The 25,744-nt window shown below is 43.1% G+C and overlaps 1 protein-coding gene across 4 annotated transcripts; it reads left to right on the top strand.

Annotated features, from left to right (window-relative positions):
- Nucleotides 1–5,425: 5,425 nt before the first annotated feature.
- MOBP (myelin associated oligodendrocyte basic protein) lies at nucleotides 5,426–24,909 on the top strand. 4 transcript variants are annotated; one of them, XR_004996705.2, is made up of 6 exons: nucleotides 5,453–5,535; nucleotides 10,558–10,634; nucleotides 15,830–16,039; nucleotides 20,361–20,541; nucleotides 24,565–24,648; nucleotides 24,766–24,909. XR_004996705.2 is itself a non-coding variant. In XM_058678781.1 (4 exons), exons 2-4 carry the CDS (start codon nucleotides 10,621–10,623, stop codon nucleotides 16,503–16,505), a joined length of 558 nt encoding a protein of 185 aa, XP_058534764.1. In that variant the 5' UTR covers nucleotides 5,443–5,535; nucleotides 10,558–10,620; the 3' UTR covers nucleotides 16,506–16,623. The 4 variants fall into 4 exon arrangements, 3 of the variants coding, with proteins under 3 accessions (XP_058534765.1, XP_058534764.1, XP_036353394.1); XM_058678781.1 differs by lacking the exons at nucleotides 20,361–20,541; nucleotides 24,565–24,648; nucleotides 24,766–24,909 and adding an exon at nucleotides 16,172–16,623 and having other exon boundaries at nucleotides 5,443–5,535; XM_036497501.2 differs by lacking the exons at nucleotides 20,361–20,541; nucleotides 24,565–24,648; nucleotides 24,766–24,909 and adding an exon at nucleotides 16,244–16,623 and having other exon boundaries at nucleotides 5,457–5,535.
- The last annotated feature ends 835 nt before the right edge of the window (nucleotides 24,910–25,744 follow it).

Raw genomic sequence — 25,744 nt, 5'->3', positions numbered from 1 at the left:
ATGTTAATTTATCTCTTTTGATCTCAGCAGGTCAAATGCCATAGATACCTAAGGTTAATTAATAGTTTTTCTTAAATAAAAAAATTTGAATTCCGCAGTTGATTGCTTAGCCAGAATGGCTGACTTTTATTGCAGTAATAAATATTCAGAAATTCCATTTGCATCCCTCAGCTTCATTCCATCATTTCCTGTCTTCCTTTGCTGCACCTCCACAAACATGCCAGTCTCCAAGCAAAGGGAACCGCTTCTAATCCCAATGGCCAAATCTTTCCTGCATGCAGGGTTTTGCATATTAATCCCCAAATTCCTGGAAGGAGAGACAGAAAAATCTTCTGTCTTCTCATTTATTCCCTAAGTGGCTGCAACAGCCGGAGCTGAACCAATCCAAAGCCAGGAGCCAGGAGATTCTTCCGGATCTCCCACTTGGGTGCAGGGTCCCAAGGCTTTGGGCCGGCTTCCACTCTTTTATTTACTTATTTATTTATTTTTTAATTCATTAATTACATTGTAGTATGTGATACAGTTTCATAGGTACTTGGGTTCTCCCCACCCCTCCCCAAACCCTCCCACCATGGTGGATTCCTCCACCTTGTTGCATAACCACAGTTCAAGTTCAGTTGAGATTCCCCCATTGCAAGCATATACCAAACATAGAGTCCAGCATCTTATTGTCCAGTCAAGTTCAACGGCTTGTTGGGTATACCCTCTCTGGTCTGAAGACAGAGCCAGCAGAGTATCATCCCGATCAATTAAAAGCTCCAATATACCATCAGCAAAAATTTACATCATTATGGAATTGACATAGTAATGAGTAACCAATATGTTAAAAGTAAATGCGAGTTCTTAACCACCTTCTGTGACCACCTCATTGACATTTCAATTTTAGTTTATACACAACATATAACATAACATGTTATACATAACATCATATCATCTTAAATTAAGGCAAGCATGTGGTATTTAACCTTTTGGGATTGGCTCATTTCCCTTAGCATTATGCCATCCTCCACTCTTTTTCCAGGGAGCTGGATGGGAAGTGATGCAGCCAGGACACAAAGTGGTCACGATATGGGTTCCCGGTGCTTGCAAGGGGGACTATTAGCCATCATTCCAGGCCTACTGTGTGTTGGTCTTTGCTGTTTATCAGCATTTATTCTACTACTCTCCTGTCATGGACCTGGCACCCAGGAGGCGCTTAAAACACATTTGTCAACAAAGCAAATTTCAATCAACTCATTTCCAGGAAAGGGGGAGAGAAGGAAAAAGTAAGGCAACGCTTTGGCTCCTTAGGGATCCCGAGAAAGTAAGTCGTGACTGGAAGATAACGTTCGTGTTCCTAGTCCGAGGTCGGCCATGCCCTTGCTAGCTCTCCCACCGGGAGTTCATGACTTAGAGGAATCAAATGCATCTCCATGCTGGGCTGAGGGAGCTTTAACGGAAAGTAACGAAGGACATAACCGCGTGTAAGGGAGGTGCACCTAACTCGCAACTTCCAGCCACTGGGGTGAGGGCGCCCTCGGTGACGTAATCAAGTCGCGCGGTGCCTTCACTTCTGGACGGAAGGCCCGACTCCTGCGAACGTTCCCTGGCGCCTCAGCACACCGGAGCTGCACTGATTTCGCAGAGCACACTGGCCTTGCACTTTATGTGTCTTTGAGATGGTTGGTTTCTTACTGAAGCCACCCTGTTCTCGGTGGTCAGTAGCGCTGTTAATGAGCAAATGTTGAGTGAAATGAGGACTGGAGGGCCCCACCGGCCGTATCTCATTGTTGTTCTGCCCTACACGTAAGTCTGCAGAGCTTATGTTTTTGGAACATTACAAAGAATATTCTTTTTTTTTTTAAGATTTATTACCAAGTCAGATATACAGAGAGGAGGAGAGACAGAGAGGAAGATCTTCCATCCGATGATTCACTCCCCAAGTGAGCCGCAACGGGCCGATGCGCGCCAATCCAAAGCCGGGAACCAGGAACATCCTCTGGGTCTCCCACGCGGGTGCAGGGTCCCAAAGCTTTGGGCCGTCCTCGACTGCTTTCCCAGGCCACAAGCAGGGAGCTGGATGGGAAGTGGAGCATCCGGGATTAGAACCGGCGCCCATATGGGATCCCGGGGCTTTCAAGGCGAGGACTTTAGCCGCTAGGCCATGCCGCCGGGCCCAAGAATATTCTTTTTTATCACTTTAAAGGATTTATCTATTTTATTGGAAAGTCAGATTTACAGAGAGAAGGAGAGAGAGATCTTCAGTCTGCTGGTTCACTCCTCAAGTGGCTGCAGTGGCTGGAGCTGAACTGATCCAAAGCCAGGAGCCAGGAACATCTTCCAGGTCTCCCACATGGGTGCAGAGTCCCAAGGCTTTGGGCTGTCCTCTGCTGCCCCTCCCAGGCCACAAGCAGGGAGCTGGGTAGGAAGTGGAGCAGCTGGGATACAAATCGCCACCCACAGGTGTGTGCAAGCTGAGGACTTTAGCCACTAGGCTAGTATGCCGGGCCCAAGAATATTATCTTAATCATGTATTACACAAGCAGAATCTTTACACTATAAAAAATAAACGTATCTCAAAATGTGAAACAGGGAAAATTAGCCCAAAAACAGATTTCAGTTGTTTTTGTATCTTGTTTGTAATATGAATAGAATTTTACTCCAAAAATTTTAAGAGATTCATTTGATTTGCAATGAAGAATTGCAGAGAGACAGAAGGAGAAATCTTCCATCCACGGGTATACTTCCCGCATGGCTGCAGTGGCTGGAGCTGAGCCAATCCAAAGCCAGGAGCCAGGACCCTCTTCTGGGTCTTCCCTGCGGTGGAGGGTCCCGAGGTCTGCTGCTTTCCCAAGCTTTGGGCAGCAAGCTGGTTGAAAGGTGGAGCCCCGGGACATGAACTGGTACGCATATGGGATGCTAGTGCTTGCAGACAGAGGATTAGCTGGTTGAACTATTGGGCTGGTCCCTCTCCAGATATTTTTAAACAAGGTAGTTTTGTTTGGAATTATGGTTCATCAAGATACATATTGTGTTGGAGAATACCTTCGTTTATAACTTAAAGTCTAGAATGTTGCTTTTGGTCTATTTTAGACTATTCAAAGAGTTATGGGCTTATTAATCAGTTGCACGTTTCCTAGTAGCTGTACATGGGATAGCTTTGGTGCTTTGTTGTTGAAATATAACCCCTTGGTGCTTTTCAGGTACTGGTGCACGGTGCCTGCTAGTGCCTGATGCCCGTTGGGGACTCCAGGAGCTTGGAGCCGCCTGGAAGCCCGCATCCAGTAGCTCTCCCCGGATGCTCCACAAGCATACGTCACGTTTCATTTCATTCATTTGTCCTGCAAGTGTTTGTTGAGAGTCTTTGTGGCAGACACTGAGTTAAAGTTGTGGACATTGAGATAAAATGATGGGCAAAGCATCTGCATTTTAGTAGTCATGAGAAGATGATCAGATATGAAATGCCAGAGTCACACATGGCAGCTTAACCCACTGTGTCAAAACAGCACACCCGGCCCTCTCACTCTCATCTCTGTTTCTTCATTCTGCTTGGGCTCCTTTCTCCTCCTATACAATGGTTTGAACAAAATAGCTTCAGAGGAAATCCAGGCTGAACTTGGACTTGAACCTTTTTGCCTTTTTTTCTCCCAGGGATCCTAACCCTGCCAGCCATTACCTGGGAACACTTCTTTTACATATTTTTATTTAACGTTATTGTTTTGATTAGGAATATCAGCTCAGTGCTTGCCATTGCATCATGTCTGATTGATTCTTTTAAAACTAAGAATGCTTACAGACTCAAGGGAGTCATTTACTGTGTCAAGCAGATGAGCTGAGGAACCTGCTTGTGATTCTTACCAGATTTAACTTGGTGTTCTTACAGAGATTTATAGTTCTGAATAGAAAACTCCCTGGTATAGTTATTACTATAATAACTCATTATCAACTAAGGCAGCCAATCAGAATGATAGCTTTCTCATGTGGTTATTGGTTTTTGTCTGGGATTTTCATAATCTTAAAAGGTATCTTTTTTTCAAGTAACACCAGTGAGTGTAGTGTGGGTGTATTGAGAAAGAATGGGTGAAGGGTTTAATAGTCACATAAATCTTTTTATTGCATGGGAAAATAACATATATATCCCTTGGAAGTTCTCAATTTTATGTCTTATCATGTTGGAGTCCTCCAATTGGTTTACATGTAGAGAAATGCATATCTTTCTGAAACTGTAGGGGAGAATGGCATTACTTTAGTTCATTTATTGGGGTGATTCAGTTAATTATAAAAGATTTTCATTTTTAGAACCAGACTCTGGAATTTTATTCATTATTTTTATAAGTAAACTTGCGGCTAGCACCATGGCATAGTAGGTTGAGCTGTTGCCTGCAATGCCAACTTCCTATATGGGCACCAGTTTGAGTCTTGGCTACTCTACTCTTTTTTTTTTTTTTAAGATTTATTTATTTTTATTGCAAATTCAGATATACAGAGAAGAGGAGAGACAGAGAGGAATATGTTCTGTCTGATGATTCACTCCCCAAGTGACTGCAGTGGCTGGAGCTGAGCCGATCTGAAGCCAGAAGCCAGGAGCTTCTTCCAGGTCTCCCACATAGGTGCAGGGTCCCAAGGCTTTGAGCCATCCTCAACTGATTTCTGAGGCCACAAACAGGGAACTGGATGGGAAATGGGGCTGTCAAAATTAGAATTGGCACTCTTATGGGATCCTGGCACGTTCAAGGCAAGGACTTTAGCTGCTAGACCACCGCACTGAGCCCAGCTACTCTACTTTTGATCCAGCTTCCTGCTAATATGCCTGGAAAGCAGCAGAAGACGACTAAAGTGTTTGTGCATGTACACTCATGTGGGAGACCCAGAAGAAGCTCCAGGCTTTTGGCTTTTTTTTTTTTTTAATTATTTATTATTTAACTTCAGTAATTACATTGTATTATGTGACACAGTTACATAGATACTTGGGTTCTCCCCACCCCTCCCCAAGCCCTCCCACCATGGTGGATTCCTCCACCTTGTTGTATAACTACAGCTCAAGTTCAGTTGAGATTTCCCTATTGCAAGCGTATACCAAACATAGAGTTGACTAACCTAGCTTCGTTTGGGAGGTGAACTGGTGGATGGAAGATCTATCTGTTTTTCCTTGTTTCCCTGTAAGTCTGCTTTTCAAATAAAAATAAGTCTTTTTTTGAAAAGTTCATTTAAAAAATTCAGGCTTGTAGAGCTTAATGAAAGAAATGGAAAGGAAACTAAAGCTTTTTTACTTAATGACAATGAAATAACTGGACATATAGAATTTTTTTCTTTTTAGTATTAAAGTAGCTTCTAAAAATTTGTATTTGTTAGCCCCAAATAATAAAACCTGTTCCTTGTAGGATTCTGAGAATGAAGCTTCATGTATAACACATTTGAATTTATCTGCAATCTAAGCAATACAAACAGTACGTTAACATGTTCTGTTTCACTTTTAGGGAAAAATAGAAGCAAATGATACCAAGACAAGCTCATATCAGAGACTTAATCGGCAAATGTGTGTGGAAGAAAATACAGGTACAAATGAGTCTTTTGGATCTGTATCTAAATAATTGTATAATAGTAACTGGTATTCAGAATGTCACCGCCGAATGTAGAACAGCAAAAAATACCAAGTAATCAGACTTGCAGTAAGAGTTAAATATTATTTCAGTGTGTTTTGGTGTTTCACAGTATGCCGAGTTTTGGGAGTAGGGATGTAAAGATTGTTTCCGTGCATCAGAGATTGTAAGCCAAGCTCCCATTTGTCCATCCTTGACAAACCCGTGTGGTTATGTACAGGGGGGCAGGTATTCTATGAGAAAGAGACTTCCTCCTTCTATATCTTCAAACTCAGGAGTCTTCCCATCTCTTGGTCTTAACTGAATCAAACCACTCCTCTGAGAGCAGAGTTTCTTCTGTTAACCTCCCAAGAGAATGTCCTTTTAAACTCCAAGTAGCTCCAAGTTTGAGAGTGGGGCCAGTGACCTTCCACTGCCACTTTGCACTCCACTGCACCTTCGCTCTCTGCTTAGGAAGTTTATAGGTGTGACATCTCAGTCACCGCTTCTCTTTCCTTGGTGGTTTCCAGGTACCTCCCTTCCTGTCTGCTCCAAGTCCATTCATCAATTTAGATAGACTTCAGTAGATATGTATACGAGCCATTTGCTGTTCCAGTGAATTATCCACTCTGCCTCATCTATCTGTTGTCATGTGCTGGACCTTGTCAGTACTTGGCACTGCTCCATCAAGCAGGCAGTGCAAACATCTAGCATCTCCTTCTCGACCTTCCAACTTGCTTTAAGAGCCCCACTAGGATCAGTCTTCCATTAGGTGCTTTAAGTTGACTTTTCCATTCTTGGACCCATTCATGTATGCATTTATCCATCACCCTTTTCTATCTCATATTGTCTTCTTATTCCTGGTAGATTCTAAAACACATCATCTCAGCTTTTCTGCAAATTCTCTGGCAAATCTAGATCTTGGATGAACCTATCTGTTTTCCTCATGTCTGCACCTGAGCTATAGAGAACTATTGGAGAAGAACTCAGTGGAGCAGATTGATGCCATTCTAGGTTAATAACCAATGGATTGGAGAGGAAGCCTGACATGCTTAGTAAATTAAACACTCTAAAGGTACTAAGCATGTGAAATAAAGAAATACTATACTAAGATGTGCATTTTTTTTGTAAGATCTAAGACTTTCAGGCTCCTTTCTGCCAGAATCTTTTTAAAAACCCACTCTATTCTCAAATCTCCAACTTTCTCATTCTTAGCTGCTAACCTTGCTTCTCATTTCACTGAAAAAAATGAAAGCCAATAAATGGAACTTCATGGGTTTCAATAAATGGAACTTTTTGTCTCCTAACAAAGCCCAGCGGCTAGCATGTGCCGTGAATTCTAATTTTTTTTTTAAGATTTTACTAAGAATGCTAGCTATAGCCTCTCTAATTTTATTTCAGTGTCTTCTTCCATACTGGATTCTTCCCAACAACAATTTTAAGTTCTATAATCTCTCATTGTAATAAACAAACAGCCAACCTCCTCCTACCTCCACATGCTGCCCTCCGGATTCTTCTGGAAACCATGCTTATCTAATTACCATTAATTGTCTTCTCACCCATTCTCCAGTTTCTGGTCTGAGTTTCCTATCATTTTTCTCTCTGAATCTTCAGCCCCTGTTCTGTCTAGGAGCCCTTGGATATGAGTCCTGTTTTAGTCACTTGGTAGGAATCAGTCTTGGTGAAGCATTAATTGCTGCCATAGCACATAGCCAAATGTACTTTTAGAGTCTTCACGTCACGTTACCTCTCAGAGTCATCATGCAAAGGTGCCTCTTTCCTCTTCTGGAACGCTTGTTCTCGTTAGTTGTCACAATAAAACATGTTTCTAGGTTCCCTCTGCTTCTCTGACTGGTCTTTATCTTTTGCCATTTTTTCCTCTTCTGTCTCACCTGTATCTCAAGGCTCAGTCAGAGCCTCTTCTAATCCTACATTCTACCACCAGGGCAACCCTGTCCCCCCGATGGCTTACTCCAACATCTGTACTTGCCAATTCTCTCTGCAGCCATACTCCTTTTAGGAACTTTCCATGTGATATCTCCATCCAGAGGACTTTAGATGCCTTAACTTGAATGCATTTAAAATTGAACTCAAATTCCCGAACTTTTCTTTTCCCTTGGTAAACATTTCCATGAACCCCTTGCTCAGGCTGTGTGCTTTGGATTTATCCTTGTTACCACTGCTCGTGTACAATGTCACCAACTGTTGCTTCTACTCAGGTAGAGGAAACAGCATGTTCAAGGACACATGGTTTGACACAGGTTGATGTATCTGGCCTCCAGCAGTGAGTTGAGGGGTTGGGGGAGCAGAAAAGGTAGACAAGGATCAAATCATGAGGGTCTTCCCATGCCAGAAAAAGTGAGGACTAGATCCGTATCTGTGGAGACCTTCTGGAGCCTTTGAATGTGAGCAATGGGGTACATTTAGCATTGCCACCATGACCTTGTGAGGGACAGACTGGGGAAAAGTGGGCCTGGAGAAAGGATCGCCCAAGGGCTGCCTGTGGAGAGCAGCTGGGCCCTGTTGTCCCTTCAGTCTTTAGGGAATGACAGGATTATTCATCCAGATATGATTGCAATATGAATTATTTGTCCACAAACTAAAGGCATGTATTGTGTAACCTTAAATATCAATAAGCAAGGATTTTGTTCTTGAAGCGTTTGCGAACTGCATTACCTGCATGCTGAGGAAGAGCTGAACCTGTGCCTCTCCTTTGGCTAGCTGGGATCAGGTAGAACCCATCCGAAAGAACCTTTGCACAGCTCTGTGAGATAGTTGTCTGCCAGTGATATGATTTTGAACCATTGTAGCTTGTGTTTGTTGCCCAAAAGTCCAAAGCCACAAGGGCACTTAGGACGGACTTAGAATTTAGAATGGCTTTAGTTTGTGTCCAAAAATGGGCTGATAAATATGGCCCTCTCCCTCCTCCCCGTATTCCCTTGTTTTTGTGTGGTCTGAGCAGGCTCCCATGTCATTGCTAGATGTTGGCTACTCACAGCATACCGTTGAAAAGCCATCTGATTCCAATAACTCTGGATAGAATTCCCTGCTCTCTGTCATCAGTTTGTCACCAAAGAATTTGCTGTTGAACACTCATTGGGCTAATTTGTAAACATAATTATTGTCAGAGAGACAAATGGATGGACAAGGACATATAGCTCAAGATATCCTTAGAAGCAGCAGGTCCTGGTCCTAAGCCTGACATTTTTGCTGCCCTTGACTGATTCACACAGCAGCCATCTTGTAATGTGTGTGACTACACCCAACCAAGTGCAGCTTCTGGAAGAGCAGATCAGTAAGTTGTTAGAAACTATCAAACTCTCCAGAGGAGCTGGTGACTGGGTAATGTGCTTGCTCAGCAGGGAAAGCTGAGAATTTTTCTCACAGCTGAGGGGTTGTGCTGAGCAGCCTTTGGGAGGCTGGGATTAGGGTCACGTTAGATGCAAGCTCTGGTTTACAGGAAACCAGACCCTTCACTCCATCCCCACCCCAGGTGTTATTCCCTAACAGCTCTTCTGCAAGCACAGGTACGCATTCCTCACATACAGGGCCTGGGATGGTTTCTTGTGGTTTCTGATCACCTGCCCCTCCCCATCATTTGCTGATACCATTTTTTTTTTGCCTCCATTTTATTTTCTAAGCATCTGTTTGAGAAGAGGGAGGGAGTGAGAAAGAGAAATTTGAGAGAGAGAGAGAGAGAGAGAAGTGTTCCATCTTCTAATTCATTCCACGGATGACCTCCGTGGTCAGGGCTTGTGGGCAATTCAAAGCCAGGAGCCAGAAGCTTCTTCTGGGTCTCCCAGATGGGCAATAGGGGTCCAAGCCTTGAGCCATCGTTTGCTGCTTTCCCCAGGCCATTGGCAGGCAGCTGGATCAGAAGTGGTTTAAGTGAGACTCCAGCTGGTACTCACATGGAATGTCCGTGCCATGAGTGGCAGTTTTATCTATTGTGCCACAATGCTGATCCCATTATGAAGTTTAAGTAAATTAAATATATAAATGCATAAATACAAGTGCCTGGCTTGTATCTTTTTTTTTTTAAAGATTTTATTTACTTTATTACAAAGTCAGATATACAGAGAGGAGGAGAGACAGAGAGGAAGATCTTCCATGCGATGATTTACTCCCCAAGTGAGCTGCAACAGCTGGTGCTGCGCCGATCCGAAGCCGGGAACCAGGAACCTCTTCCAGGTCTCCCACGCGGGTGCAGGGTCCCAAAGCATTGGGCCATCCTCAACTGCTTTCCCAGGCCACAAGCAGGGAGCTGGATGGGAAGTGGAGCTGCCGGGATTAGAACCGGCGCCCATATGGGATCCTGGGGCATTCAAGGCGAGGACTTTTAGCCGCTAGGCCATGCCGCCGGGCCCCCTGGCTTGTATCTTTTTTTTTAAAAAAAGATTTAATTATTTTTATTGGAAAGTCTGATACACAGAGAGAACAAGAGACAGAGAGGTAGATCTTCCTTCCTTCACTCCCCAAGTGGCCGCAGCAGCCAGAGCTGAGCTGATCTGGTGGGGCAGCTGGGGCATAGAGCAGCATCCATATGGGATCCCGGCGCATGCAAGGCAAGGACTTTAGCTGCTAGACTACTACGCCAGGCTCTGCAGCTTATATCTTATGCCAAGTATATGCTGTTATTAACTAAAGTCTTTGATCTGATTCCATTTTGTCTATCTTTTGAGCAGTCTGTTCACTTCCTATTTAAAAAAAATATTTTTCTCCATGTGTTAATTTCTATCCATAGGTGATTCTGTTTCTGGACTCTTCCTTGATTTCCTGGATCTATTGCTCCTCCCAAGCCAATGCTGTTTGAATCAGTAGAGTTTGTAGTGAGTGAATCTCAACACTCACTTCTCAGTCTTATTCAAATTAGCTTTACTTCCATAGAACCACAGAATTGTAAGTTACATGAAAACCATTGTGATTGGAGTTATGTTAAATTTACAGAATTACTCAAAAACACTCAGTGTATTTATGATACTGAACATTTCTTTTTCAGCCTTCAAAATGATTTTGCAGATTTCTTCATGAAGGTTTTACATATATATAAATCTGTCATCTGATGTATTTCTACCTGTAAGTGTCCTGTGGTTTTATGGTCAGTGAAAATGTCTTTTTTCGTGTCAAATTTTATATGTTGGTTGGATCCTCCTGATTTATAGAAATGGTTTTTGATTTCTGTATGTGGATCTTTGTCCAGAATTCTGTTTGACTCTTTTTTAAATTAGTTCTAATAGTTTGTGGAGGCTCACAATATGTGTGTGTGTGTGTGTGTGCGCGTGTGCACACGTGTGCATGTGTATTGGCTGGGTTTTTAAGTTCGATGTTAAGCAATGGTGATCACATATGATATCTAGTGGACCTTCCCTTCCCACCGTGCTGAGCATTTATTAAGCATGCATAGTACATTAGATTGAATGCTTAGGGTTATACTACCTGAGGACGGCCCAACTCACTTTTGGATCACAAACTAATCTCTCCAGTCCCTCACTTGTGTTTTGTAGGGCTGTTATAGTGTCTCCCAGCACCCAGTTCCTGTCCATCAGAGTCCTAATCACATCTCAGTAGGCGTGGAGTGTGCTATCCTGGGGTGACGGATATCAGGAGAGGAGAGACTAATTCGTGTTCCTGTCCCTCTGTCCCCTGAGCTGTGTGAGTACAGGGACACTCCTTGTCTTGTGCACTTCTGGCACTTTCAGGTGCCCAGTGGAACTTGGAGTGAGTGACCGAGTGTCAGTGTTGTATTTGACTGTATTTTCCTGTACACACTTTATGGGTTTGTTCTTTACTCAGACGGCCTGGTGTGATCTGACACCCTCTTAGTGGGGGTCCTTTGTGGTCACAAATAGATTGTCTCAATAGCTCCTATTTGCAGTTTCTAATCCTTCACATTAGCACCAAGATTTGGATTCCAGAAACATCTGTCCAAAGTAAACATATAGGTTCCCTACTCCTGAGGGCCGTATGGGTGTTGGGTCAGCAGGACTGCTACCTGTAGAAGTGCCTCAGGCACCTGCCGGGCTGAAGGCTGTCTGGATGTGGGCTGCGCCACTGACTCCCGGATGCCTTCAATAAGGATGGTGGTTACCAGGGGTGCTGCCAGTCACTGAGCAAGCTGCCTACGGCTTTCAGTTGGTGTCACAGAGTCATTTTCTCATGTCCATGCAACCTCTTCATAAACATCTTTTACAATAGCTGCCCAATATGCAGTTGCCCTTCCAATGATTAAATATATTTCCATAATAAACCAATTTTAAGAATATTAATGAAAATAAAATTCTTAAGGCTCACATTGTATTTTTTATTTATTTTTATTTTTTAATTTTTAAAAATTTTTATTGGAAAGGCGGATATACAGAGAGGAGGAGAGACAGAGAGGAAGATCTTCCATCCGATGATTCACTCCCCAAGTGAGCTGCAACGGCTGGTGCTGTCCCGATCCGAAGCCAGGAGCCCGGAACCTCCTCCAGGTCTCCCATGCGGGTGCAGGGTCCCAAAGCATTGGGCCGTCCTTGACTGCTTTCCCAGGCCACAAGCAGGGAGCTGGATGGGAAGTGGAGCATCCGGGATTAGAACCGGCACCCATATGGGATCCCGGCACATTCAGGGTGAGGACTTTAGCCACTAGGCCACACCGCCAGGCCCCACATTGTATTTTTTAATAGAAAGGCAAAGATTTCTCTACTTGCCTCCTCTATTTAAATAACATTGATTAATTTTAGGAAAGGGGAAGAATAATGAATGCTTCACTCTATGTGTTCTGGCAATTTCTTTCCCATCTCTGCTTCTGAGGACTATGCAGAAATAAAATTAGGTTTTTTTTTTTCTACTGTTTTTCCCCTGTCCCCATGGGTAAGTCTTTTCCATGTATATTCTCACATTATTACTGAATATATATTTTATTTCTGTCTCTCCTCACAGAACATGAAATTAAAAAATTTTATCCCTTTCAAGGGTATTGACTTTCAGAGAGTAAATATTAAATTATGAAGCAGAGGCGAGATTTAAAAAATACATTCAAGGCTTATAAATATTTTAAGGACTTGAAGTCAATGCTCCATGCTTCAAAATGCCTTAACATTTTACATGTAAGACATTTTCTCTTGTTCTTGCAAACAGTATATGAGAGTTGGAATTCCCAGTTACTGCCTTCTGTGGTCCCTCCCAAGCACTTGAAGGCATGCAGGAGGGCAGGCTGGGCTGCAGTGAGAGGTTGCAGCCCTGCCGTGGAGGAAGTTGGAGGCAATGACAGGGGAGGCCTCAGAAGCTGTGACCTTGTTTACTCAGGCTTCTCCAGATGGTGAACTTGAGGGCAGATTCTGTGTTCTGTGGAGCACACTGTTAGCTTATTGCGGGAGCCTTCTTGCCCACTGCATCCCTTAACAAGGGTGAGAAGGAAGCCACCCCTGGCGGGTAGTTCACTGCAACCACTTTCACCCTTCCCCTACCGTTAGGTATAATGGTGAGGTCACCGCTTGGATATCACCAAGGCCCTGTCTTCCCTGTCTAGACTGGGTGGACTGGGTCCCACCTCACGACTGTGCTTATTCTTGCTTACCTATCTTTTTTGAGCCTTCATTTCCTCATCTATAAAATGAGGATACACGTGATAGTATCTACTCCCTAGGTTTATTGTCAGGGCTACCTGGATGAAGGAGTGATTTAGAAGTGGGCCTGAGTCACAGTGGGCTCTATATCGATGATATTAGTGACTCATTTCAACTGTTATTGGTAACTCATTTCCCATAGATAGATATGATGAAAGACATATTAAAATCTTAATACTTTTTTTGGTCATTGTTCTTTGTATTGTTTATTTCCAAAATGCATGAGCACCTCACATAATAAGCATGTCAAACAACTCGGATCACATGGTTTCTGTGCGCTGTAGATATGACATCCCTTCTGCCAAGAAGGCTGAGTTGTAGCTTTGGTGTCTTCTCTGGAAAGAGGATACAATGGGAGGGAAGTCTTTGCCAGACAGAAAGAGCCCTTCCACCCTAAAGGAGAGGGGCAAGGAGGGAGAGACACAGAAAGCTAGGAGAAGCTGTTCATGTTTTCTCTTTTTTGTGGTTGAGATCTCAAAATCTTGATGGTGGGTGTTGTATGGTATTGTAGGATTTCCTAGGCAGGTTTGAGATGGCTTATGTATGTGTGTGAGTGTGTTATAGTGGCGGTGGGGAGCAGCTTAGGGACTCACTTCAGCAGCAGCAGTAGTGTGAGGCAGGTTGCAGTGCAAGTGTGTCAGGAGGCTGGTCCTCAGGCCCCACCCCGAGGGAATGCATAGCTTTGGATGAGTTGCCATCAAGACCAGAGGCTCCAGCATGGGGCTCTTGCTTCTTCACAGGTAGTACACAGTGTGCATGGGAGCCAGAAGCTTTGTAGAATCTGTGTGGAGGAGCTGAGGGCCTTCCATGAGTGGAGGGATATGCTGTACAGTTGTTGGGTGGAAAAGAAGCAAGGGGCAAAAGTCCTATGGGATAAAAATCTAAGTGCTTGGAATAATCAAGCACCCTTTTGGGGTACCTGAAACAGCTGGGTCCCACTGGAAGCACTCTCTCCTCCACCCCCAGTAAAAGGTCTTATCTTTAGGGAAAGTGCACTTTCCTTGTGGACTTTGGCCTTCATCTCCTGGATAGACCATCACTTGGGCGAGTGGGTATATTTCACTGACCAAAAATAAAAATTGCTATAGGCTGTGTTGTAGAGTTCTCTAAACTTCTTGGGGCCTCAGCCTATTCATCTGAAAGACAGGGAGCAATAGAGACTGCCTGGAAGGGTGATGTTGGAATTCACATGTGATCAACACAGGCTAATGTGGAATGCTCCTAGCAGGAGCATCTACCTGCTCTTCACCTCTCCTGCTTCGAAGGCATACTTCAGTTCTCTCTCTCCTTTGGTTTTAGATTATATGGAAATGTCTGGAGAGTTTAGAAAAGATTGTATTTTGCAGTTTCAAATTTGTTTATATTTCTCTTTATGCTGCCATGCAGTTCATAATTAGGTGATATCTTTTGTGGAAACATGTATAATGTTTATGATAATTGATGGTTAGCCACTAAAGTACATAAAGATGTGGTTAATGCTTGGGTTAAAAGCCATCAGAGGTATGTATAAAATGAGTCTAAAAATTCTGCAGAATATGAATGGTCGTTTAAATGGATTCCCAGTCAAAGAGAAATAGAATTTATTATTAATCAGGTTATACTCATGGAATACTGTGCTGGGTTTTTAATTTATTTGATGTTTTCAAGGCCCTCTGAGTTAAAGATTGTCATTATTATTTCTGTTGGATGAGGAATCTGAGAATTTCAGTTGTATTTCATTGCTTGTAATGGGAGTAACTGTGATTAGACCAAGGTAGCAGTTTGTCTCTTGAGTGAAAGTATTCAGAGTTCAAGTGCCCAGGTCTGGACTAGCAACTCCACTGTCATCAAGGATTCACCCTCTGGTGTTTGTGTTCAGCCGCCTGCTTCACCTGCATGGTGGACCATGCCCTGAGGAGGCTGTTGCACCTGGCAGTACAGCGCTAGACTGTGGCTTGTATGCCTTAGTCATCTCCATTCAGGAACCCCGAAGTAGTTCCAGAATTGGACATCATTATGAACTTGTGGGTCATTTAAAATATGGACTATGTAGTTGGACACAAAGCAAATCTTAATGAATATTAACGAGCTGTTATCACGCAGACTGCTTTCTGTGACTAAATGCAGTGAAATCATGAGTCATGGACTCCTGCCTCTCTCCTTGGTTAGGAGGGTTGAGTAGGAGTGCAAAGCCACGTCAGAGTGCTGGCGTCACTCAGAGGTGGATTCAAGCTCTGTCTACATCATCCTGGCCTTGAACTTAACCATGTTCCATAGACTCTCTCAGATGTCATTTGATGATCATACTGTCACATTACGAAAGTGAGAAAATGTGAAGCAGCCACCCTACAATAAGCCCTTGAGTGTCATTTCTCTTCTCTGCTGTATCTGCTGATGCTGGTGTGCTCTTGTGTGTATGTATCAGTGTTTGTAATATTTTTCTGATCCTAAGTGGGTCTCTGAAACTTAAGGGATAAACAGTCTATGTTTCTTTCTTACCAAATATTAAAAAAAAAAACATGTGCAGAAACAAACAAACTCTTCAGTTAGTTCTTTCCCACAGCTGTTCAGGGAAGTAATCTTTCAGACTTGCCTGGTGTGGGTGTTAATTGGAACCAAGCGCTGGGGTAGACGCTTTCCCCTGCTGATGGACTGCTCTGTGTCTCCCCTGTCTCCCTGCCTCAGTGAGATGAGTCAGAAGACAGCAAAGGAGGGTCCCCGACTCTCCAAGAACCAGAGGTTCTCAGAGCACTTCAGCATCCACTGCTGCCCACCCTTCACCTTCCTCAACTCCAAGCGGGAGATCGTGGACCGGAAGTACAGCATCTGTAAGAGTGGCTGCTTCTACCAGAAGAAGGAGGAAGACTGGATCTGCTGCGCTTGCCAGAAGACCAGGTGAGTCCTGCCAGCTGCTCTTCCCCTGTACCCCCTGGCCGACAGCTCCCTGTGAGGTTCTGATAGTGGAAGGCACCTGAGGGAAAGCTAGAGTGGGGGAGGGAGGAGCAGGGCCTGCCTTCTGGTTTCCAGCTCCTGTCAGCGTACCCTGAGCCGCCATGGAGAACCCTGGCTGCAGCCTCCAGCTTCTTTTGGCCCTCTCAGCACCAGCCGCCGTGCAGCATCCCCTCAGAGGCCCAAGCTCCAGCCAGCTGCATCCCCCGTGGTGGTCAGAGCACCAGCCAAGCCACGGTCCCCTCCGAGGTCCGAGCGTCAGCCACGTCCCCGCCCAGAGGTCCGACCACCGCCAGCCAAGCCTCGCCCCCCTCAGAAGGCCAAGGCCAAGCAGCAGCCGCGCAGCAGCCCCATCAGAGGGCCAGGCGCCAGCCGTGGGGGGTCTCCTGTCAAAGCTTCTAGGTTATGGTAACACCATCGCTTCCCTTTTGTTACCCCAGGCCCTAAGGTTAGTAGCCGCTTCCCGTGTTTACTAATGACGATGGCGTTCCTCCAGCCTTACCAAGCCTGTGTAATCCTCTCCCTACATTAAATCCCCTCTGTTTGAAATACCTAGTGTGGCTTCTGTTTTCCTTCTAGATTTGGTGGTCATGTCTGTTGATGTCTATCAAATTGGACTGGAAGTCATCCTTTTCCCAGTTCAGATTATTTCCCTCAGTTTAAGAAGGAGAGAGAATGGTGATTGTACTGGAATATCTGAATCTGTGTTAGAAAAAAGAGCATCAGTCATCTCATCCTACCATCATCCCAATATATGTCATCTGATATTAAATTCGCTCTCAGTATCACACACACTCATTCAGTCACTCCACAAACCTTACTGCACACCTAGAAAGCTGTATAGGCTGTACTGGGGAGGGTATACTTCTGTGACAGTTATGTAGACATGTCACTTGTGATTCACACAGAATCAGATAATAGCCATCATGTAAATGGTAAATGCTCTATATTGTCACAATCAGTAGGTGCACTGGACTGTGGAGCCCTAAAAAGGGAGATTTGACTCTATTTTAAGAGTTTGGGGCTCCATATAGGAGATCAGGAGAGGATGAGGAGTAGGCAAAAGGAGGGTGATACAGGTAGAGTGAAGTGGGGGGCCAACACATGTCCATCTATCTCCTAGGTAGGTCAGCTATTAAAACAATCAGATTTTATTGTACTTTTAAAAATTTATATAAGAGCAGTTTTGAAAAAGAAAAGTTTTGGGTTTACAGAAAAATTGGGAAGATACAGTGATTTCCTCTGATCTCTTGTCTCCACACATATTTGCCAACTCTTATTCCCTTTAATATGTGAAAATGAATGTATTTCAAAAGTTCATTCTAAGTGTTAATTGTATTTGAGATTCGCATGTCTACTCTGATACCCAGCACTTGAAAATATCATTGCCATACATATATGTCACATGATGCTTACTAACTTCCGGGAAGAAGAGTCAACCAGGAAGTGCTCCTGGAAAATGTTATGCATCAGGACACTGGTGAGACGTGGAGATCCACATTTGCAGCAAGTAATTTCCACCCTCTCTCCCATCACTCCCAAGCAAAAGTGACAGGCAATACAGGACTGCACGCTGAGTAATATGGACCAGAGTTGTCCTTCCAACAGATGGTCCAGATTATCTGTGGTGGGTTGTAAAGAAAGGTGAAAGGTACTAAATTAAAATTTATGGTGTCCGAAGTCAAAAGTGTCAAAAAGATGCAGGATTGGCTGAGTTGGGTTTGTGAAGGAAGTAGCAGTGTAGCCATCACTAAGTCTTTGAAAAGTTCTATGCCAGGTTACCTAGGCATGAAATTTTTCACCATGGAAGGTTACAGTAAAGGGAGCTGGATGAATATAGATGGATAAAAGTGGTTGGAAATTATGCAGAAAAGAGATTAATGATATAATGGGCGTGTAACCTATTTAGGATGGATTTTGAACCATTGCCTACTGTGATGGCTCTTTGAGTAGCTAGAGTTTGAGTTGAATAAGGGCCATAATGATATGATTAGGACCTGTGTCACAGAAGTGAACTGTTGTTTTTCTATCCTGGGTGGACCCCCAGGAATGATGTCTGAGCTATTTTGAGAAGGTGAAGAACCCTTTTGTGTCTGCAGAATTGCAATTCTGGTGGTAAGGAGGTCTTTGACTTAAGAGCCTGCACAGTTTTGCTAAGTAGGTGTCCTGCCTCTTCCTGGACTCTCTTGATACCTCCATGCTTTTCATCAGCTCACTGTCCTGTCCATCTCCCTTACTGAATTGTGCCTAAGTTAGGATGGGAAGGTCCTGTCCCAGTGCCTGACTCAGAGTTTGCTAGTGGTATTGACTGACTAAGGTCTCTGAATACACCCAGCAGTCTGTCACTTTGGGGTGGGCAGAGGCACTGGAATCAGCGTGCTGCCTATGGATTCTTTTTGGCCAGCCCACTTATTCTCTCAAAGCTACATTTTCCCCATCTGCACAAGGAGGACATTATTTACTTAATTCATTAGTTAGCACGCTATTAAGTGCTTGGTACCTCATAAATATTATAGGACTACATAAGTGGGTGTTTGGAGAACTGCTACTAATGGGTGCTTTTTTTTTTTTATCATTTAATCTCAACTACTAACAAATCCTTTCTAATTTAGTTGCCTCTCTTGGTGCCTTTGGAATTCAGCGACTGTTGCATAATTTGGCCGTTAGCATTGCCATGGAGGTGGCCGCCATTTTCTGTTATTGAAGTGCCAGTTAAATAATCAGATCCTTAATGCTATTTAAGATGCCCTGTAACTGCCAGCAGCGATGCCTGCACAGGGTGATTCCTGTGGTGTGTGGGCTTGCATGCTAATTTCAGCAAGTGTGTTTATTCAGCAGGATCTTTAGGGAGTTTGAACACACCCAGGCCGCCCCATGTCTTGAGGCTGTGGAAGCAATCTGAAAAATGTAAATAGGTTCCTTCTCCAAACTCCAAGGGATGTGTTCCATCCCCCTCGGCTACAGCTTGCTCTATGAATTTCAATAAAATACCACTTCATTTATTTTTCCTAGTTTCCTCAATTCAGGTAGAAGGAATTGATGAAGATTCTGGAAAATGCTATTGTTAATATCCAAATACAATTTTATTACTAATATAAAAAAATTCTTACGTTACAAGAAAAACTGTGGCTCCACTACCTTAAGTTTGATTCTAAGAATAAAAGTATGCCACCTTCCTAATGCATGCGTTTAGTTTCTTGTACTTTGTTTTACAAATTAAAAAAGTGATGTTGCTCTGGAACTGTTCAACACAGCCTCACCTTTAAGGTAGTCACATAGAGTTGTGCTAACGAAAGGGGATGTCATAGAACATGCTAGTTGAATACACTTGGAAGCAGTGCTTGTCTAGGGCTACATGTTTGTATAGTGTCTTTATTGCTTATTGTTGATTTCTTTCTTGAACATAGTCTGTTCCCCCTCAGGTGAGGAGCATATCAGTGTGGTCGTAATTTTATGAAGTGAGTGCATGAACTCTGTGCATGTGTGTATCTTCACATCTTTGTGTCTGAGAGAAAAACTTGTTTTTTCCAGGAGTGGGGTGTATTTTTATTTCCTTAGTGTGTTTTTTATGTTTCTGAATTACCTGCAAGAGTTAACCAGAAAAACAGCAGCAATGAAAAATGGGAGAATTAGATTATTTCAGAGGCAGGGAGCTAGAAGCAGAAGAAAAGAGAAAATAAAAAAAAGAGGAAAGAAGAGAAGAGAGGGAAACAGAGAGAGAGAGAAACTGACTCTTACCCTTGGGTTCACGCCTCAGGTACACATAGCAGCCAGGACTGGATCAAGCTGGGAACTCAGCTGGAGTTTTTTACATGGTGACAAAGACCCAACTACTTGATTTGTCACCTGTACAGCCTTCCACGGTGAACATTAGTAGGAATCTGGAATTACTGAATATTGAATTTATTAGTCGAGCTAATAATTGAAGAAAACCAACTAGCAGTTTAACTGGTATGCTAAACCTCTGCCCCAGGAGAAATTTTTAAGAATATGTTTTGTGCTTGCTTTGGCAGCAAATATACCAGAATTGGAAAGAATATGTTTCCTAGGCCTAGTCTGTGAAAAAAAAAATGATTGTGCCAGTTTTGGTCAGAGATTGCCAGAATTGAGTCATTAAAGAGAAGAATTCTAAGACTGAATTTCCTAAGAAAAATTAGCCCAAAAATCATCTGCAAATTCACAGTTACAGCAACTGAACACTCATAGTTTGTGTATGTCACTTATCAGTGTTGTGAATTTTTCTTCTTTTTTTTTCTTTGTAAACTAGATTGAAAAGGAGAAGCAAGCCAACCCCAAAGAAGAAGTGACCAAACAAGTGAATGGATGGCCTCAGCTCCTGGACTCCCTGTTTTGCAACGTATCTGCCCTTGGACAAGTTATCCGGCTTTGGCGATTTCCATCTCCCATAGCCCCCTTGGCATGGGGTCCTGGGGACAGCCAGCCTGGAGGTGAGAAGGGGCTTCTCTGTTAGAATCGGGTCGCTGGGTTCCAGCAGCACCCTCTCAGGCCCAGGGCTCAGTCTTGGTGTTTTAGTTCCACCTGCTTTCATTTTTTCCCTAGGATGTGCACGAATCTCTAGAGTATTGAGGTAAGGATGATTCAGGTGCCAGCCCTGTATTGTACTCCAAACCTAGATTCCCTCCTGTCACTGGCATCCTGTTGCTGAACGTGATTTTTAATACTTAACTGGCTTCCTTATAATCAGTTCTCTGTTTGGGTTCGTTTCCTCCCCTGTGCCATTTGGTTTTCATTTGGCCTCCTCGGTTAGTTCCCTGGACTACTGCGTAGTGTCAGGCACAGTTAGCACTGGAGAGTATCAGGTTCTTTTCTAAGTAAGGTAGTAGGCTTCCATATAATCCAGAGATAAAAATTTCCAGGGATGAAGGGAAACATCTGGCCTCACATGTCAGGTGCAGCCAGGATGCTGTATCCAAAGCTAGGACAAGCAAGGGGAAGCACCTCCCAACCCCCCACTCCACAGGCCCCTGTTTGCAACCTTCTGTGAAAATGTGAGTATCCCCTAGGCGAGAGTGGACAGCCTAAGATATACTGCCTTTAAGTCTCTTTTTAAAGATATATTTATTTCTATTGGAAAGGCAAAGTTATAGAGAAAGATACAGAGAGAAAGATCCTCCATCCACTGGTTCATTCCCCAAGCGGTCGCAATGGCTGAAACTAAGCCACTCCGAAGCCAGAAGCCCAGGATTTCTTCTGGGTCTCCCACATGGATTCAGGGTTTCAAGGTTTTGTGCCATCCTCTACTGCTTTCCCAGACCACATTGGCATCCATTTGAGATCCTGGTGCTTACAAGGTGAGGACTTAGCCATTAAGCTATAGCACCAGGCCCATACCTCCCCTGCCCTTTTTTCTCTTCTCTAAGTTCATTTTTAATATCACCTGGTATATTTCCTTTTCTCCCTGCAAGGTTTCTTGTTTGGTCAAGCAGCCTCAGCTGCCATAACCTATTTATTCAGAGCATCAACTCTATTATTTTCCTAAGCTACAGCTTTCTCAAGTCATATCTTCCGTCACATCCCAAGCATGTGCAAACTGAGGAGCTGCTGCCTTCCTCCCAGCCCCTATACCTAGAATGTATAAAACCCAGGATGGTGACGTGTCTTCATGGCGAGTGTTGATCTACCGTGCAGACTCGGCATTTGAGATATTTTTGGATGGGAGTGCCTGCTTGACCTCAGCAAAGGTAGCATTGAGGCTGGTGAAGTTCTCGTCTGTTGTTGGTGACCCGAGGGAGGCAGGAAGGAGAGAGAGCACTGGGTCTCAGCCTGCTGTTTGGTTACCAGATGCTCCTGGCTTGTGATAAGTTCTCTTGTCCTCTGATGCGCTCAGCTCCTTCAGGAATCACTTCTGCTCTGCCCAGCAGGGTGGGATCAGGAACAGGTAGAACAGGAGATCACAACCTTTCATCCTCTTCAGGGTCCCCTTTCTCCCACCACTCAATCTGCACTGGCCCTTCTCCTTCAAGTTCCTGTCTTCCTTTGTCTGTTATACCAATATATACTTCTTTTTTAAAAAAGATTTGTTTATTTTTATTGGAAAGGCAGATACACAGAGAGGAAGATCTTCCGTCCGATGGTTCACTCCCCAAGCGGCCGCAATGGCTGGAGCTGAGCCAGTCTGAAGCCAGGAGCCCAGAACTTCTTCTGGGTCTCCCACACAGGTGCAGGGTCCCAAAGCTTTGGGCCGTCCTCAACTGCTTTCCAGGCCACAGGCAGGGAGCTGAATGGGAAGTGGGGCTGCAGGGATTAGAACCGGTGGCTGTATGGGATTCCAGTGCATTCAAGGCGGAGGGCTTTAATTGCTACGCTATCATGCAGGGACCTCCAGTATATACTTCTATGGTATCAATATGTTTTTCTACAATTCACAGAAGATCTTTGTTTCTAGACTTGTAGGTCTAGTGACAATCTTTTTCACAGGCTTACTGTTCTGGACTTTATATGCTCCTTACTGCAGTCTCTCTCAGATTTTCCTGTGGTTGGTAAATGAACTTCTGCACACACTGGCTTCATTTTGATGTGTATGGTCTGTAACTCTGTATGATCTATATGTCTGTATGTCAAGCAATGTTCAGGAGCCCTGTCCCAGAATAACCCAGTGTCATGGTCCCATCATGCAGGATAGGTTGAGCCAACATCCTTACCTTGCTTATACCTCCAGCTGTAATTTACTATCATTTGCACTGCCTTAAGTATTCAAGAGTCCCGAGTCAGTCCTTGAACCAGCTTCTCAGGTGACATCTTTCTTCTCATCTGAATTTCTTTTTTCTTGATTTCCTGATCGTTGATTCTAGAGTTTAGAGAATGAGGCTGGGGCATTTGACATCAGATGTGTTCATGAGTGAGTGTGTGTGTGTGTGTGTGTGTGTGAGAGAGAGAGAGTGAAAGAGAGAGAGAGAGAGAGAGAGAGAGAGAGAGGCTGGCAGGGAGGAGATTCTCCCCCTCTGGGGGCTTCTTCTGTTTCCTCTTTGCTCAAAAGCTTGGAGGCAGGAGGCTATGACTTTGATATGGAAAACCTCCTTGTGGCCTTTACCCACGCAGGAGGAGCTTCCAATGGCAGTTCCTTCTCCCTTCTGTGAAACTTAACAGCCTTTTAAAATAGAAAAAAAAACCCACCACAATTTAATGTACATATGTCATCCAACAAGGTGTTATAAAGCTGTTTTTAAAGGCAGATTTATTCTCTGACCATTTTAAACTCCCACGGGCATATAATTGATTAGAAAGAAGTTATATAGTGATGTACTGCTACGGATTGTGATAGCCAACTTGTTTAGAATAGGACATTTTTTCCACAGAGGAGAACTATGTGTGCGCGTGTGTGCGTTGTCTAAATACACTTTATTTTACCTTAAAATCTGAGTCCCTTATTTAAAGACATTAGAAGGTCATCCAGACTTGGTTCTCTACCTATCCTTTTTAGGATCTCACCTTGCATGGAATCCTGGAATAGTAGGTACTGTTACAAGACATTTAGAAGATAAAAATAATAATGCCTGCCTTTAAACTGATGATACCTTAGGAAAGGCACTCCGAGGATTTGGTTTACATGGATGCAGAGAGGTTGTGAGGCAGAATGAGAAGTTCTGTCCCTGCATCTGTCATTTCCAGTCTCTGTTGTTCCATACGTAATCGGTGATCTTTGACTCACCATTTATGTGGCAAAAGGGTTCTATTAAAGGGCCTTTAAGACACTTTCCAGTTCTTAAATTCTGTGGTTTAAATGGTTTATGTTGTTTTTAGCTTAATATACGTATAACATAAATATAAATGTAGGACATAAGGACACTCGGGTACACATGGGTTTTGTGCCTTTGGTGGGGGTATGTACAGAGAAATTGAGTTGCTGTATTTCCTGAGATCCAAAGTTGTTTGTAGATGACTCTGCAAAGGATCATTTTCTGATGAGCAGTGTTCTTATCTGTTTATTTTTTGTCTCCTGTATTTCACAGTGTTTGTGTTATAGACCTGATTTCACTTCTACCACTGCTATACCGCCAGTCTGTTAAAAATGAACTCTGAGTAGAACTTCTCGAATTGCCGTTTTGTTTATTTACCTCGTTTTCTCTTAGTCCTGTTAGGCCCCTCTTCCTCTTTTTAATCTCAAGGAAATATTCCTAATGGGACTCCCCGATGCCAGAGATAGAAACAAGGATATGCATCCCCCAAGCTTGGCGAGGGCATGGTTGTACAGGTCTCAGAGCTGACTCTACCTTTATTTTATACCTACTCTTGGGACCAATTATGTGACCAGGGAGCATGAGTTTCTAGACAGCTAATCAGTTTCATACACTTAGTGACTCATTTAGCCAAAGCACAGTATCTGTCCATTTGTGAAGAAGATATGGAGACCAGCTAGGGATGCACACATAAAACCGTTTATAGAATAACTGTGAGTGAGACTTTTGCGTGTGGAATTATAGTTTGACAGATTTTTTTTTAATTCTCCTTAGCACTTTGAAGATATCATTCCTTTGCTTTCTGTCTTCTGTTGTTACCGCTGAGAAATCTGCTGTCAGTCTACTTGTCCTTCTGTTGTAAGTAAATTCTGTCTTTCTTTTGTTGTTCTGACAACTTTTCTTTGTCTTTGTTTTTCTGAAGTTTCATTGTGATCCAACTAAGTGTGACTTTATTTTTTTATTTGTTCTGCTCAGGACTCGAGTTTCTTCAATCTGAAGATATGTATCTTTCTTCAGGGACACACAAAAAAGATTGTTGTACAACTATCAGTATGGAAAAAATTAAAAAAATCATCTTGGCAGGATGTGGGAAGAATTCTCACAAGCTACCAATGAGAATTTGTGAACCATTACAACATAATCAGGGTGCAATATGGGAATAGTAATGCAGGGTATTGTATCTTTTGTGCTCATGCGATTATAATGTTAGTTACCTTTCTTAGAAAAAAAACTTACATTTGTGGAAAAATGAGATACACCCAAATTTGTTTAATGAATCATTGTTTGCCATTGAGGAAAAAAAAAAAAGAGTCAGATAAATTGAAGTTAACTAAAATGTCCACTAACTGTTCACCACAAATGAATGAATCAATTGTGACATATTCATGAATAAAATACTTAAGAAGAGTCAACACACATGAGTCAGATGTACCTATAACAAGTAAGTAAATTTGGAGAAGCAAATGAGGAATATTGAAGGCAAACAGTAGAGGTAAATGCACTATGATGCTTTTTAAAACCAGCAATAGCATATTGCATATTGCTCAATAAATAAAAACCATACTTCACATTTTTCTATGATCAAAAATGACAACAAAATTAAAAAATATACCCACAAAATGTATCCTTTTAGAAAAGAGTTTAAGGGATTTCTTGTTTAAAGAAATAACATAAATTAAAATCTGTCTAGAAATGGTTAATGTTGATCAAATAAATTTGTTTAGAAAGATAAGTAGGCAAAGAAGAGCCTAGCATGTGCTCAAGGTAACAAATCTTAACAAACAAAGTGTTTGTTAAGAGTCTATTTTAGATCTATGCTTTTGATTTTTGCCTTCTGATGACTACTGACATGGGGGAAATGTAAACAATTGAAGTACATCTCTGCCTTCAAAATCTTCCTCTCAGTAATAGGTAGTGAAATTCGAAGGAAGACAATAGAATGTTGTAGAATGTG

Source organism: Ochotona princeps, chromosome 21, assembly GCF_030435755.1.
Source record: "Ochotona princeps isolate mOchPri1 chromosome 21, mOchPri1.hap1, whole genome shotgun sequence".
NCBI lineage: Eukaryota > Metazoa > Chordata > Mammalia > Lagomorpha > Ochotonidae > Ochotona > Ochotona princeps.
The sequence above is the reverse complement of the archived record's forward strand: the minus strand, read 5'-3'. Positions and strand labels throughout refer to the sequence as shown.

Bases quoted from the DNA above. Each gene is read 5' to 3' on its own strand.
- MOBP (XM_058678781.1), top strand. The intron at 16,040-16,171 runs GTGAGTCCTGCC...TCTGGTTTCCAG, and splicing joins TGCGCTTGCCAGAAGACCAG to CTCCTGTCAGCGTACCCTGA.